The sequence below is a fragment of the Montipora foliosa genome, chromosome 13, assembly GCF_036669935.1.
Source record: "Montipora foliosa isolate CH-2021 chromosome 13, ASM3666993v2, whole genome shotgun sequence".
Classification (NCBI taxonomy): domain Eukaryota; kingdom Metazoa; phylum Cnidaria; class Anthozoa; order Scleractinia; family Acroporidae; genus Montipora; species Montipora foliosa.
The window spans coordinates 2919418-2936917 of record NC_090881.1 but is presented as its reverse complement, the minus strand read 5'-3'; the positions used below and the strand labels follow the sequence as shown (position 1 = coordinate 2936917).

At 39.3% G+C, this 17500-nt stretch overlaps 2 protein-coding genes across 2 annotated transcripts; both read right to left on the bottom strand.

The window, feature by feature from the left end:
- Positions 1 to 5032: 5032 nt before the first annotated feature.
- Positions 5033 to 6523, bottom strand: LOC137981530 (piggyBac transposable element-derived protein 4-like). The gene has a single exon (XM_068828629.1). It carries the CDS (start codon positions 6521 to 6523, stop codon positions 5033 to 5035), a length of 1491 nt encoding a protein of 496 aa, XP_068684730.1.
- Positions 6524 to 11066: 4543 nt separating this feature from the next.
- Positions 11067 to 12227, bottom strand: LOC137981528 (uncharacterized). The gene has a single exon (XM_068828628.1). The coding sequence runs from the start codon at positions 12225 to 12227 to the stop codon at positions 11067 to 11069; it is 1161 nt and encodes a 386-aa protein (XP_068684729.1).
- Positions 12228 to 17500: the final 5273 nt, after the last annotated feature.

The following is a 17500-nucleotide window of genomic DNA, read 5'->3' as shown; positions in this document are numbered from 1 at the left end:
TCGAGAGTTTTGATTGGCTAAGCCATCATGAATTATGAGCCATTATACCATGATCTACAAACACGGCAAGCACATGCGTGATTTTTTGGGCCTTTTAATTTTTATTGCAGTCCAGTTTTCTATATTTTGGGGGCCTTTTTAATAAAACAATTATTCCATTCGCAATTGTTGGATATGAGATGATTATAGCCAACTCGGCGCTACGCGCCTCGTTCGCTATCTATTTAACAATTATTCGCCGAAGGCGAAGTGATTATCGGTGAAAATTGAATATTCACCGATAATCACTGAGCCTTACGTTATGTATGGGGACATACAGATGCTCAAGCAACCCAAGCACATAAAGCAATTTAAGCTCTTCAAGCAAACCAAGGAATCCAAGCGCTTCAAGCAGTCCAAGCGTCTAAGTAAGCTAAGCAAGGTCAGTAAGGTACGTATTATGTATACGGTACAATATATGTCGCCATACATAACCTGTTTACCCGGACAGCCTTGGACTTCTTTGACTACACAGTACAGTCAACACTTTGTTGGGGAAAAGGTGCTGTTTCTCGCAGATAATGAAAACTCGGAAATTAATTAAGACTCTCTGTACACAGGGGAACACTCTTTTTCGAGTTGGATGATAAATCGTAGGTAATTCAGTATCGTGCGATCGAAACTATATATCAGTTATTCGTTTATTTTATTTCAATTCATTTTGTTATTTTCGATCCTTTTCCACCTTTTTTCCCTGGTCCAGAAGGGGGTCCAGAAGGGGGTCCAGAAGGGGGGCCCAGAAAGGGGGGGTCCACGTTTTGTATAAGTGAAAATTCGTGGTCGAAGTTAAAGTGTCGTGAGGTAATCAAGGTAAAATCGTTTACGTTTACCTGTGTATTGGCACTTGTGGGTGTTTCTACGGGCATAAGCTTCTAAAATATTCAGCTGTTGATGCGTGAAGATCTGCAACGAAGTTAGCTTGGGCGGCGAATCCGACGGAAAACGCAGTTATGGACGAAATAATCGAAACATTTAACTTGCTGTTGATTGCAATCCCAAGTGACATTTATAATGCACATAATTAATAATTAAGCCTGAAGTTGGTGCAGCCGAGGAGGAGTTCTTGTCCTAAAATGGCTTTCGTGATCTTATACCAATTCTTGTGAAGAAGCACCAGGTATTTCTTGAAATATTGCTTGGAGATTTCAATGTTTTCTCTTTATTAAACTTATAATATAAGCAGTACACAGCTGTTAGAGTAATTTGTCGTTTTCAGTTTCAGGATATTGACGATCTGAAACTTCTAGGCAGTAACACAGCGCTGGTTGAAACCTTGGAAATTCCTTTGTGTAAAATCCATCGGAAATGTTAAACAATTTCTGTCAAGGTTAGACTTCAATTGAGTGTTAATTTATACACGTCTCATGTTGTTAAAATTATAATAATAACTATTATTATTGTTATTGTTGTTGTTATTGTTATTATTATTATTTCACTGTCTTTCTTAAATAATTTAGAGTATCTATTTGTACTTATTTTTGTAAGTTATTTGTAATAATTACAGTATGTCAGCTAGAAATGGTCAAACATTTAAAACTAACATAAACCACGAAACCTTAAAAATTATTATAATTATTATCATCATCATCATTAATAATAATTTTGGTAGTAGGCCATTTCCAACAGACTGGTCACATGACTGACAGTTGGTGAACTTAAAGCTCGGACTTTAGAAATTCCAGAAATTGAGATATAAATCATGTTTGTCTTAGCGAAAATACAAATTTTCAGAGAAATACCTCTTAAGGTAAAGAGTGTATTATGACTATTTAAATATTCAAAAATTCCATACTTTTGTGTACGAACGAAATGCTTTTTCCCTCCAATGTAATTTTTCAGAATTATGTGTCACAAACAGTGCTCAGATTCCTATTTTTACAATGGGTCAAATGGGTGAGAATAAATACATGTATGCGAGAGTGGAGCTTTTCAGACTTTTGAAGGAATAATTTTAAAGCAGTTTGAAAAGTTAGAAAAATACAAGGATTTGTATAAAGAGCATTAAAGTGTGACTGGGTGGCAAAGCGTCCTTTTCCCATGTACAAATCCTTGAATGAATGAATGAATGAATGAATGAATGAATAAATGAAGCTTTATTTAATCTCGGGATTGATGAGGTTGATTAGACTTCTAGCAAACAAATTTCTTTCAACTGTAACGGCACAAGTTTAAACGACATGCTTACAAAAATCGGCTTGGTAGCATATTTTGAGCTGCTCTTTTTATTTCTGGAAAAAAGCAGAATCATTGTGTCTATGAAAAAAGGGTCATGTGATGACTTGTTGTAAAAGGCCTATTGTAGCACATGCAGAAGAGCAAAGCAAGATGCCCACTAATGGTGTCATTTAGGAACTGTGGGAATGTAGATCAATTTCGTAATTAATGGTGACCTCCTTTACATTCTTTTGTGTGTATATATTTAATTAGACCTACTGCCCTCATTTGGAAAAAAAATATTCATTTAAAATTTGCTAGTCGTAGTGAGGCTAGAAAGGCTTATTAGGGTTAACACAAAAGAATATACAATCATGTACACTGTATTATTTGGCCACTATTATGAAAGAGGTCAATGCGTGTATGGATGATTTGTGATTTTAGGTTTCTTGGCTGCTCTCTTTGTGAGGCTGGCTACTCACCTTGATTTCATGTCTAAGCCTCAAGCTTAATCTGTGTGATTTATTGTGTGACTTTAGAACTAAATTCAACACACAATTCATGTAAAACGTTTCATATGATGCATCCAGAATAAATTGCCATTTAATGAAATTCAGTGATCATCCTCAGTCAAAACCTGCAATAGAATAATTTATTTGATTCAGAAAAAGGCAGCTTGAATACGCTTTCCTTGATTATTACCAGTGGTTAACTGGAATATTGCTGCTGCATCTACATGTACTACTCCTAGCACTGTACTTCTAGTACTAGTGCAGAGTACTGCTAATGCTACTGCTAGTAGTCTACTACTACTGCTACTGCTACTACTGCTGCTGCTGCTGCTGCTACTACTACGAGGGTTATCAAGAGGATGAGTGCAATTACATGTAGATTAAAAGGAGTTGAAATAATTATTGTTCAATTTTATGTTTGTAGAGAGTGTTGTTGCACTATACATTACATGTAGATGCTGCAAAAGCCATAAAGGACATCAGCAGCATCATTAGGTCATTAACTTAAAGAAAGGCACCTGCTTATCTGAAAAAGGTGAAATAAATTTGTGTGACTCTTTCAGTGGCATAATGAAAGTACAACTACTGTCGTTTATTATATGTTTTTGTATGCTCAAAGTACGACATACTAACACGTGCCTTTAATCCTGTTTAGGAAAGAAACCTTAACATCAAGAGGAAGGGGACAGAAATCCCCACTGTGTTCAAAGGAAAGTCATGGGTATGACCATTGCTTTTTGTATAATTTTATTTTACATTCATGACCTTTCACAAGTTATCTTTGCCCTGAATCGATCTGATTTTTAAACTTAATATGATATTGTATTAAGTACATGCACCTTTACAAACATGTAGGTAATGTTCTAGTTTTGGGTTAACCCATTCACCCCTAAACTGGCCTAAACCGGCCATACTTGGCATTTTACTATGTCTAACGCCAGATGATTTTTCTCATCAATGAAGAACCCCCAGGAGCCAATGGGTTAATGTACATGTAGGTTTTGGATAGATCATGTTCTTATTCCAACTTTGGTGAGCATTTTGTTTTCAAACATTCAGCATGTTCATTGATGTAGTGTCCTGGTGTTATCATGATCATTCTTGCCTTGGATGCAGATCAACACTCCAAAACCAAAGATCCAAAAGAAGATAACAACAGTAAAGATCATGTTGCTGCATTTCAGTGTGCAATATGGTTTTAGACTGAAGAGAGACTAAGTTCATTACAGTTTTGCTTGGTGTTTAAGCAGCAGTGAAAGATAGACCTGAATACATGTATTTCAGGGCTGAACAGGATTTGAACCCTGACCTGAGCGTTACGGCTGCAGCGGTATCACAGAGGTCAGTTATCACATCCCATTCAGGCCTAATTTGTTCAGTTCAGGTCTGTCTTTTGCTGCTTAAAGCAGCAAACAAAACTGTGATGATCTTTCACTCATTTGATTCTCCACAGTCCAAGTACCAGTATGTGAAATTCATATTACATGTCTTGAGGTTTTGGACTATTGGTAATATTTATTGGTTTTGGATCAATATGATTATTGTTAATTAAATTAAAATGTTTTGATAGCCAAAAAACAATCAGATTCAAGATGATTGTAGAAGTGAGTGCAGCAGTAAATAGACCAGCAGGTACATGTAACAATGAATACTTACCAGTACTGATGCAATTGCTGGAGAATGTTATGTCTTAATCATGACATTCACTGTCTTCCAAAAACTCCTCGCGGTCTTTATTACTCATTAAAACTCTTTGAAGACCCCTTTTTAAGGCCTTTTTTGAAGGGCGCACCTGTTGTATTAAATATCTCTGTCTACATACAAGCTAGAGTGTAAAGAATGGCAGCATTGCAATCAGGAAAGATTACTCTTTCAAGGGGGAAAAAAAAATTGGCATTAGAGCTAACATTTTTTCGCCAAAAAATAATATATGGGTTAAATTTGCATAAATTATGCATAAATTATAACATCAAACATAATTATTGACCAAGAGGCAAAGTTCTGAGATAAATGTCTAAATTATATGGCTTCCTCTACTTATTACTTACAATTCTCCAAAATTTGAAATAAACACAACCAAAACTGAATTTTTTACAATTTTTTCTAACATGGCCATTTCAATAGAAAAAGAGGTGCGAAAAATGAAAAAATCACAATTTTTTTTCCTGGAGCCCTATACTTTGATGAAAGTGACCAGGGAGGTGCAACCCCCCTGGCCACCTCTGTTGTACCATTACAATTGAATATAAACCTCCTTACAATGCATTTTCACAGAAAGGTGGCAGACCCTGATATCCCGTTACAATAAATAGAAAGCATAACAATAATCAATGACTATGAAAGGCAGCTGAATGATATTCCCTAAAACAATGTTTGTCCTCAGTAATGTGGAGGTGAACATTACACTGAGGGGCAGAGCACTTAGTTTTAACTTTTAGATCAGCCTTATTTTTTTTATAACACACCACACACCTTTTCTTTACCTCCACCATCATAGGTATGTGTTCCATCACAAATGCACTAGGAGGAGGAGGTGGGAGAGGGTTGGAGGGTAGAGGTGGATTACCATACTCCAGAAAACCACATAGTTGCCTGACTATTTCCCCTCTAAATTTAACGAGGTCATAGCTTGATGGACGCCTCAATGCCTCTTTGTCCGGAAATTGTTTCTGGTGTGCTTTGAATAAAATAAAACTATTTACAACAGCCACGTCAATAAGGTGAAAGAACAAAGTTTTCCACCACCTCAGACATTTCCTGAGAACGTTCTGACAAGTTAGAATCTGATCAGAACGATCCACTGCATTCATGTACTTATTGTACTTTGCAATAGTACCGGGCTGTGAAACCTGAACACTGTCCCACACCCCTGCAGTCTTAGTTTTACGTGTGGCTGTTGTTCGATAATTTGCATTTTCAATTGTTGTCAAAAGAGACACAACTTTATTATCAATCCACTGAAGAGCTAGGCAGGGACCATCCCTTTCCCATCTCATACTTCCCCTAGGCTTTCCTTTGGCCCATTGCTTGCTATTTTTGAGATTTGCTGGGAAATCTCTCCTGGTTTCCATAATAGTACCAGTGGCTCCGGTGCCTCTAGCAAACAGGTCCTTGAAAAGCGTAAGCGAAGAATAAAAGTTATCAACATACAGATGATAACCATGATCGAAAAGAGGATCCATCAATTTCATGACTACATCATACCCAAGCCCATTTGCACTGGTTTCCTGCGCTTGTGCTCTACCAATGTAGACATTGAAGTCATAGGTATAGCCATTGGTGCTGTCTGCCAGTACCCAGAGTTTGATTCCCCACTTAGTGGGCTTGTCCTTGATGTACTGCCTAATTCCTGAGCGATGCCTAGATCTGACCATCCGCTCATCAATGGCCACATTTTGCGTAGGCTTATACAAGTTCCTACATCGTTCCTTGAAAGACTCAATAAAGCTGTTTATCTTACGAAGTTTATCTCCCGGGACTTCCTCATCAGGGTCTACCACATGTAAAAGGGCCATGAGTGCTTTGTATCGTTTTCTACTCATAATACCCCTGGCCCACAACCCATTGTACAATGTCTTTGTACTCCAGTAGTTGGAGCATTCACCACCAACTTTGACAAGACCAAAATAAATGAGAAGGTCAATAAGCCTTTTGATCTCTTCATTGTTGGTGTCATTCCAACTACCATCTGGATTGGTGTAGGTGGTACATGAGGTCTGCGCTACATGCCCCCAGGCATAAGTATTTGTGTGTTTCACAATGTCCCCTATAATATTTTCAGTGAAAAATAATAGAAAAAACTCCAAAGCAGTGACCATGGACTGTCTAAGGAGAGGAGCATTCAAATGCAACCCGATGGCCCGCTGTGGACTGAAGGGGGGAAGCTGATGTTGTTGATCCTGGTCATCATATGAAAGGAAAGTATCAACATTGCTGGCTGTTGCAGCCCCACAACCACCGCCTCGTCCACGTGCTGGTGCTCGACCTCTTCCTCGACCACGTGCAGGTGCAGGTGCAGGTGCAGCACGTGTACGGGGAGCTATAATAACAATGATATAATTAGCCTTTATATTATTTGCTTCACACAAAGAAACAAAACTTATTACTAACCTGGACGTTTGCGAGGCCTATCACCATAGAACGAAGCAGTGGCCATGGGTTCTAGTGAACATCACAATGATATGTAAGTCAATGTACATATCCTAATGACCGATGATAATATAAAACAACTACAATGTTTGGGTTGCATGACAATGTGTGACATTATAATGGCCAAAGTAGTTTATATACCATTACCAAACAGGATCAATCAATCAAAAGTGAAAAATGCTTTTAGACTTACGTGCAGAAGCAGGCATATATGCTTGGCTTGGGCTTGGAGTAGAGACTACTACAGGTTGGGTCCCTTTCAAACAAAAACATAAACAATAACTACAATTATTGTACCATGTGAATACATGTATACCTGATAGTTCTACACAGATGAACAATAGTAATATGAATACAAAGTTTATATAGATAACTGAAACTGACCTGTGGCACCAGCTACCCTTGTTTCGTCGTCCAAAGACCCAGTTTGTGCCACAGATTGCTTTTCTGTGTTACTTTCTTCATCACTAACCAAAGAAAAAAAGCTATTGAAGGAAAGCACAAACAAAATGTACATGTACGTGGAATTTTATTATATTACCTACAAAAATCATCTACTGTGTCTACTGTGCAAAAGCGACATCGTGAAAAAACAAAATAACAACGACTTCGAATGTTACCACTTCATATGGTTGATTGTTGTTGCTGGTTGCTCGATAGCAACGGAATGCACTTTCGATGACATACGATACTTCGGCGTCGCTTCCAAGCACATGCAGAATTTCTTTGCATCGAAGAGCTAAAAAAGCCTTCCTTACCGAGATAAACGGCTATTTACCACAATATGTGAACTTGAAAGTATATTTTTACGAAATACGTAAGAATTCATAGGTAACGAGACCAAATGATTGAAATTTTCCCGCAATTCTTGAACAGATGTTCATGGCGTATAGATTTTGACTACAAACTAGGAAATTTCTCTGAGTCACTTACCTTGCAAAATCATCGTCAATACCGAGCTGCGTATTTAGGACGAATTCTTCATCACTGGAAATGCCTCCAGCGTAGCTATCAGCGTCCGAATCCCAACCACTTTCGACCAAAGCGGCAATCTCTTCCTCAGTAAGGTATCGACGCCGGCTCGCCATCGTAGTATTCACAAGTGGTTAAAGAGAAAATTACTCACGGATGAAATATGCAACTGATGCCAATAAAACGAGGCATGTGATTGGCTTATTCTATGATCCTCCATTTTGGACAGTTTCAGAGCTCCGGGATGAAAAATTAATTTTTTACGATTTTTTTGACGTCATGGGTCCCACAGAACCCAAATCCCCTGCGCGGGTCTTCAAAGAGTCACCGTTTCGTGATAGCATACATGACATCTCCCTTTTTTTTTTTTTTTTTTTGCTAGGACTAGACTTAGGTTACATGTTCGTAAGGCTTTCGAATAAAGCACCTATGAAACTGACGAAATAGTCGAAAGAGAAATTAACAAAACTTTGAAAAAAAAATGTTCAAATTCGTTGTTCATAGTCTTAGAGGTATGTGGGCTGCTTGACCAGTCGACCGGAACGAGTGCGCATTGTTGGTTTTAGTCCCTGATCAGACATCACTCCTGTTTCGCGGAGTCTACCATGATGGTTACTACGGGAACATTTTGGCGAACTCGCTTGACCAGCTCGTGAATTTTCTTCTTACTCATTGTTTAGTGACCGTGATACCTTGCTCGTATTCAGATGTCTCCTATTTCTCCTGTACTTCTGACCCTCGGGTGTCTGGACGACATATGACCTGGGCGTGTGATACCTGTTGACCACTGTTGCTTGGACCCATTTCTTATCTTGCTTGAGAGCCACCTTGTCACCTTTGGCTAGAGGCGGCAATTCTTTGCAACAGTGCTCATTGTAGTAGAACTTCTCTCTCTCTTTGATCTTCTGAAGGTGCTGCTTAATTTCTGGGGTTTCTTGTGGCTTTAGAAGCTCAGCATTAGTTGGAAGAGAGGTTCCGAGTCTGCGGCCCATAAGAATTTGAGCGGGAGACAAGCCTATTCCATCCAAGGGAGTGTTTCTGTAATTTAGTAAGGCCTTGTAGGGATCTTGTACTTTCTTTAGGAGGTTCTCAATGGTTTGCACAGCTCTTTCAGCTTCACCGTTGGATTGCGGATATAGGGGGCTTGACGTGGTGTGCAAAAAACCGTAATCCCTGCTAAACTCTTTGAATGCTGAACTCGCGTACTGGGGACCATTGTCACTGATAAGTTCATCAGGAATGCCATACCTGGCAAATTGACTCTTCAGGTGACAGATAACATTATTACTGGTTAGGTCATCTAGCTTTGCAACTTCTATCCACTTCGAATAATAGTCAACGCTTAGCAAGTAATGAATACCATTGAACTCGAACAGGTCACTTCCGATTCTAGACCATGGTCTGTCTGGGGGATCTCGAATTATCATTGGCTCCCTGGCCTGAGCCTTTTGGAACTGGCTACATACAGAACACTTGGACACACTATCTTTAATCTGGGAGGACATTCCTGACCAAAATAAAATGTCTCTTGCACACTGTTTGCATTTCACGATACCTTGATGTGATTCATGTGTGAGAGCGAGCATTTCTTTCCTCATACTCTGGGGAACTATCAGCTTCTGAGCTTTAAACAAGAGACCATCGATGGTGGAAATTTCATCTCTGTGGCACCAATATTCATGGACATTTCTGGGTAATTCCTCCTTGTTTGCTGGCCATCCATTCAGGACTACTTTGCTTAATTCTTGCATGGTTGCATCCTGTGCAGTGGCATTCTGGAACTTGGCGTACTTCTCGGGCGAAATGGGAAAGTGCGCAGTCAGGTGAACTTCATTTCACTTCGAGGTCTGGAATGAGAGTTTCTGTAGACTCGTGCAGGTAGGATCTACTGAAGGTATCAGCGACAGAAAGTTCTGAACCTGGGAGGTATTTTACTTTCAAGTCATACCGTTGCAGGGTCAACATCATTTTCTGCAATCTCAGTGGTGCTTGATGCAAAGGCTTACTTAGGATATACTGCAAGGGCTTGTGGTCTGATTCGACTTGGGTTGGTCTTCCATATATGAACTGATGAAACTTATGTGTGCCGTACACAATTGCAAGGGTTTCTTTTTCGATTTGGGCATATCGCTCTTGTGCTGGAGTCAGGGCTCTTGACGCGTATGCTAAGGGTTTTCCATCTTGTAGGAGGACTGCACCCAACCCTTTGGAACTTGCATCAACTGATAGGGTTAGTGGCTTGCTTGGATCATAGTACCCAAGTACTGGTGCTGAAGAAGCCATCTCTTTAAGTTTCTGAAAGCTTGCTTCTTGCTCTTGGTCCCAATGCCAGGCAACGTCCTTCTCTAGTAACTTTCTGAGTGGTGCTTTAACTGTAGCCATGTTGGGCATAAACTTTCCAAGATACTGAATAAATCCAAGGAATGTTTTAATTTCCTTAGTGTTCTCAGGGTGTTTCATTGCTTGTACTGCCCGTGTCTTTTCAGGATCTGGTTTCAAGCCCTCTTTGCTTAGGACATGGCCAACATAGGGAACTTCTTGTTTGATTTGGCATTTCTTGGCATTGAATTTGAGGTTGACTTTTCGAGCTCGGTCTAACACTTGCTTTAATCTGGCATCATGCTCTGCATCATCTTTTCCCCATATTAGGAGGTCATCTACTATCACTTTCACACCCTCTATATCAGCAAACAGGTCATACATGCAGTTCTGAAACACCTGGGGAGCCGACTTTATGCCAAATGGCAGCCTGGTGAAACGGTATCTTCCAAACGGCGTGTTGAACGTGCATAGCTTTGAGCTTTCTTCATATAACGTCACTTGCCAATATCCTGATGTGGCATCTAAAACTGAAAATACTTTGGCTTGTGGCATGTCAGCAACGACTTCTTCTATTATTGTCCTTGGGAAATGCTCCCTTCTAATAGCCTCATTTAAATCTCTGGGGTCTATGCAAATACGAATTTTGTTTGGTTTCACAACAGCAACCGTGCTGTTCACCCAGTCACTAGGCTCCGTGTGCTTAACAACTACACCTGCTTTCTCCATACGGTCCAGCACATCTTTGATCTTCCCTCTGAGGGATACGGGTACCTTTCTGAGAGGATGAACTACTGGAGGAACGCTTGGATCTAACTTGATTGAGTGCTCTCCAGGAAGACATCCAAGGCCTTGAAACAAATCTGGGTATTCATCAAAGATGCTTTGACCCATATCAGTCGGAAACTTTGGAATGCTGTGTTACTGAAGTGAGTTTATTCTGACAAGTAGACCCATATCCTTGCAGGTTTGGGCACCCAGTACTGCAGGGGCTTCAACATCAACTACATGGAATTTCACATGAAAAACTTTACTCTTGTATTCACAAGGCAAGGTCACTACCCCTTTGGTAGGAATCTGATGACCCGAATATGACTTAAGCTTAGCTTGGCTCTTTTTAAAGTGGCATTCAATGTCAAGAGTCTTTATAACTTTGTAAGAAACGACATTGACTTTTGCTCCAGTGTCTAACTGAAACTTGATAGGTTTGCTTCCAATGCTTAGGTCTTCATACCATTCACCCATATCTACAGTGTTAACTGAAGTGATGCATTCAACAAAGAACTCATCATCGCTGTGTTCATCTTCAGTTACATGGCGTATTTGTTTCTTAATTGTGGTCTTAGACCGACATACTCTGGCAAAATGGTTTAACTTTTGGCATTTTTTACATCGCTTGCCTTGTGCTGGGCATTTTTCTTTGTCATGCTGATAACCACATCTGCTGCAATCTTTGTGCATGAATTTCTCTCTGCTAGATTTTGTTTTTTGGTAGTTCCTTTGTTTTACTTTATTTACACTGTTAATGCCTGGATTCTCAGTTGCCATGGATTTCAATTGCGCTTTTGACATCTCGTCCGTTCTGGCAATGTCAATTGCTTTTTCAAAAGTAAGCTCTGAACCTTCCTGAATTAACTTTTCTCTTGTTTTGGTAGAATGACAGCCAATAACCACTCTATCTCTGACCATTTCATCAGGGTCAGTATAACCACAATCTTTCACAAGCAACTTCAAATCAGTGAGAAATTGTTGAAATGACTCTCCCTCTCGTTGAATCTCCTGGTGGAACTTGTACCTTGCAAATACCTTATTGGATTTTGGTTTCACATACTCTTCGTACTTTGCATGATATGTGTCGAGCTTCTTCGCTTCTTCAACAGTGAGTTCCCAGGTATTGTATATGTCACGACCTTTGTCTCCAATCCAAATCATCAGGTAATTACATTTTTCTTCTTCGCTTTTTCGCTTCAGAGGCCCTCCAAACGTAAACTCGCAGTGTTGCTTGAATGCTTTCCACGCGGTCGGTAAATCTCCACTCATCCAATCCATCTTTGGAGTGCTGCCCGCAGAAATTCCTTCCATTTTTGTTGATTTCGTTCTCACAATGTTAAGCGAATCGACCTTTAGGCTTTGTGGATTCTTTAGTGGCTGTATTTTACCTATTATTCTGACACCATGTTATGTCTTAATCATGACATTCACTATGTCTTCCAAAAACTCCTCGTGGTCTTTATTACCCAAGATGCCTTAGGCACCGTTTCGTGATAGCATACATGACAAAGAACGGTATCTTATCTGAGTAAAAAATCAATCACATTGTTACACCAGTGTTCAGAAGCTGCAAGGTTGGTGAAGATGTTAAGGTTTTTCATTGATGAGTAAAATTGTCTGGCGTTAGAGAGAGTAAAATACTAAGTCTGGCCGGTTTGGGTGTCAAAAGCTTAACCAGCAATGTGTGGTGTATGATTATCAATTTGATGAAGCCACTGAGGATCATAGCTTCACTTGCATGATTTCATATCTGCAGTTCAACATATATTTATTTATTTTTATTGAATACACAACAGAAGTTTACATTACACTTGAATAACAAGAATGAAGATACATATAAAAAGGAAAAGAAAACAAATACAACTTATAATATGACATAGAAGCCAAAACAGGATGTAATAGGCAGCTAATCGCATACTGACAATTGCACATACTGAGTGAACAATCAAAGAGAACGAATAACTAAACTAAATTGAATCATGTAAATTTCTGAACCTTGTATTTAAAATAAAAGTTAGGATGAAACACCGACGTTTCGACGCATCCTGCCTCATTTTCAAGGTAGGTTAGAAAAAAGTCAGAAATGAATAAATTTAAAGTTCATTCGGTCCTCTAGGGATTATGTCCATATTGTTTGGCCTAATTGAAAATTTTTGCCTTCAACGAGTCTGATTGGATGTTTAGCGATGGTTTTAGAACCTTAATATACAACATCTCATTTACCAAACAGTCAAATTTTGATACGCATCGCTTGACCACGGTGAAATTCTCCTCGAAGCCGTTTAGGCTGTTGTGACAGTTCTTGTAGTGCGTTCCAACTGCAGTAGTTTTGTGTTCATCTACCCACTGGTATAAGTGTCTACATGTGTACCCCACATAACCTGCCTCGCACAGGTCACACTGAAAAAAGTAAACAACATTCTGTCTCCTTACAAGTGGGTGTTTTTCTTCCTTCAAACCAAAGTTGGTGCCGGGTTTTCTGGTTGTAAACACTGGCTCTATTTGAACACAGGAAAACTGGTCTTTGAATGGAAGAGAGAATCTAACGACTTTGTCATCATCTGACTGCTGTAACTTTGTTTGTTGCTGTTGTTGATGTTGTTGTTGTTGTTGCTGTTGCTGCTGTTGTTGTTCTTGTATAACTCTTTGCACAGTCGAGTAGAAAAGAGCTATAGGGTACTGCAGTTTTTTAAAGATTTCCTTCAGACGCTCAACTTCCTTGTGAAAGATTTCCCAGGTTGAAGAGATCCATAAACCTCTATACAGCATAGTATTCAGCAGCGCTTTCTTGTATTTGATGTCCACATGACTTTGAAAGTGTAACAGGAGACCTTTTTCAGGAGGTTTTCTATAGACTACAGCCTATTTTTGTGATTTTTATACCCAGAAATGGGAGGCTATTCTCAACTGCTAACTCCATAGTAAATTCCAGGGACGGGTGGCCTTCCTTTAGTACATGGAGGAAGGACTCTGCGTCGTCAATGTCGTCTACAAAAGCTAGGGTGTTATCAACATAATTTTATTGCTTGTACAAAAATGGGAGATTGTTAGCTTGATCGAGATTTTCTTCGATGTGGAGAGGTCCCAGGGAAGAACCCTTTGCTACGCCGTCTCTCTGTTCATACATGTATAGCTGACCGATGAACTGGAAAAGCTGATTCTTCGCAGTCATTTTGAGTAGTTGTTTAGACTGTGATCGGGTAATATTCAAGTTATGAGTAACGTTGAACCAGTTGTTCTGAAAAGCTTGAACTGTAAGTATGTCAATGGTTTCGTCTACGGGTATGTTTGTAAACAAGGCCGTGGTGTCCTAGGATGCCATGATGGTGTTCTCATTAACCTTAGATGTCGCAAGGTCTTCCGCAAACTCCAAGATGTTAGAGATTGTATGTCTATTTATCGACGAAGGCTTCAGCTTTTCATCCAACCATTTAGCAAGTTTATAGTTGTAGGTACCCACTGCTGACAATATTGGACGCATGGCTTGTTGTGGCTTGTGGGTCTTGGGCAGACTGTATAGGTGAGCGAGATTTGAACCTTTTGCTAGGACTGTTTTTGCAATCTCATCAGGTAAAACCTCTTTAACTAGCTTGTTTAAAACAAGCTCTAACATCTTGTTTACACATGTAGACACTTATACCAGAGGATAGATGAACACAAAACTACTGCAGTTGGAATGCACTACAAGAACTGTCACAACAGCCTAAACAGCGTCAAGGAGGATTTTACCGTGGTCAAGTGATGCGTATCAAAACTTGACTGTTTAATTGGTAAATGAGATGTGTATATTAAGGATCTAAAACCATCGCTAAACATCCAATCAGACTCGCTGAAGGCAAAAATTTTCAATTAGGCTGAACAATACGGACATCTCCCTAGAGGATTGTACTAACTTTAAATTTGTTCATTTCTGACTTTTTTCTAACCTACATGTACCTTGAAAATGACGCAGGATGCGTCGAAATGTTGGTTTAAATTAATCACAACTTTAATTAATATTTTAAAACTATTTTCCAACAAACAACTCATTAGAAAATTAATATTATACAAATTATACAAATTCAGACAAAATAATTTGAGCTCTCTTTTAACTTATTTGAATAGGTGTAATATGTCATGTATAAAAGAGTAAAGTTAAACTTTCTCACAGTTCCATGCCCAGCAAGGCTTTGCTTGAACAAGCCAAACACGATTTGCTTAGGTTCTGGATTAAAACTAGTTTTGTTTGTGGCATTAAAGCACCCCACCACTTGACGAGTTCAACACATGATTTGTTTCAATATACATTCATTGGTTCATTCATCACTGGAACACTTGAACCCACAAATAACCAACAACTAACATCAGTTCCTTCATTAAGCCTAGTTGGTTACAGCGTCGCACCAGACTTGTCTACGCAATTGCAAAATTGCATTGATAACTGTGAGGATCATTATAGCTCCACTTGATTTCATATCCGCAATTCAATACATGGTTCATTTTATACATGTATATCATTTCATTCATATAATTTAAACTGTTGGCGACCTTACAAGTAACCTTTTGGTATTGAAGAAATGCAATGGAAAACTAGACACTATCCGCACAAAGCTTTTTGTTTAATTTGAACATACTTTACATGGATACATGTTAAGTACAACACTATAAAAATATGTGTTAATCGTTCCTATAACCTCACACCATATAAATTAGTTAGGTTAAAGATTCTTTTTGTCACTTGGAAGTGATGTCATCACAGTCTGGGTGACAGTGAAATGTTGAGTAACACTTATTTCGCTAATTTTTATTCTTACATGTAAAATTTATTCTTCTGTCATGCAGTATCTTAACCCTCTTGAATAAATCTTGATTTGTTGGGGGAATATGACATTGCTATTTCCAATTAGTTTTAGGGAATTTTAAACCCATTTCAGCAATATTGTTAGTAGTATACCAAGTGGGGGTTCTGCGGCGGGTGGAGCTGTGGAGCTGTGGAGCCCTGAAGCTCCACAACCCTAACCCCAACCCTAACCTTAAACCCTAGCCTTTACCCCTATCGAACGAACTAACCCTTCATCCAAACGGGTTAAAAATTATTAGTTCAGTTTTCGTCTCTTTTTCTCAAAGATCAACATTGCTGTAAACTAGTTAAAACGCAATAGCACTATTGTTTTCTATCAACAATGACCTGAAAGTCTGATCGTAACCGTCACACAAGATTGAGCAAATACAAAAGGTGTAGTGTTATGGAATCACAAAAGTAGCACTAAAGGTTTGTTGTTTAAAGCAAAAGGCGATTTTATTTGCATAGATTCGTTATGTAAGAAAATAGACATTTATGTCAAAGGTTGAAGTGTGGGACGTAGAAAAAGTTTCACTTATTAAGACAAAGTGTAAGCCATCACACATACATTACACAACCATCTCAATAGCGCAAGCGCAATTGCTGCTACGTGACAATATTTAATAACTTGAACGGGATCGTCACAATTGATTGCACATATACAAACTGCACAATGAGCTATGTCCACACGCCTGAACATGCCAAATTGGTGTCACAATGACAACTAGTTTCATCAAGTTAAATTAGTATCATACCAAGATAAATTCAGACACTGGGGGAACATATGTTCATTTCAACGCGAGTGCTGGCTGAGTGTGGAGCAGTAAAGTAGTTTATGAGTAGCATGGCTTTCATCTGTAATATTTGTAAGAAACAGTTCCCCCAGAAGAGAAATCTTGTGCGACATAAGGATTCCATTCACTATGGAAGTTCTTTTACTTGCGAACGGTGTGGCAATGCCTTTAATCCAAAAGATGCATTGAAGCGCCATATGAAGAAACATTCTCAAGAGAAGACCCACCAATGTCAACATTGTTCTCGCAAGTTTTATCGCCATGATAAGTGTTTGGAACACCAGAAAGTATGCGATTTTGAGAAGTTCGAGGAACGCCGAGACTGCGGCAAGCGAAAATATCCCGAAGGAGAAGAAAATGGAGAGCAGAGAGCAAAACAATCCAGAGGGGATGACGCAACGGTCAATGCGACTATGGAGGGGAATGCTGTGCACTCGGGCGAAGATACTGGTTATTCTGATAATCCTTGCGCTTTGACGACCGCAATGAAAGACTCCCTGAAAACCTTCAAGTTCAAGCCTCGAATTCAAGAGAAACACGACCTCAGGATGTTATTACATGGTAAGAAAAAGTCACTGGCCAATCGCCTAAGCCAAGAACTGAAAACCAAGAGGGGACTCAAGTGGTTCGTCAGTGTTCAAGTTAAGTTGATGAAACCGAAAGTAGATGGTTCTGACGAGATCTCAGAACCTCATTTTCGTAGTCTTTGCATGACAACCTTGAACGATCATGAAATTGAAGAACAACTCGGCGAAGCAAGCCAGAAGATTTTAAGCGCTTTCTCAACGTATCAGAAGGAAGGAAGTGGTTGGACGCTATCTGAAATCCTGCACCTTCATTTGAACGTGGCTCAGTACAAACCATTGAAAGGTTCTAGCTATCTACCTTTACCCAAGAAATTACAGGGTAACAAAGCCATCATTAACATTGAAAACGACGATAACAAGTGTTTCATGTGGAGCGTATTG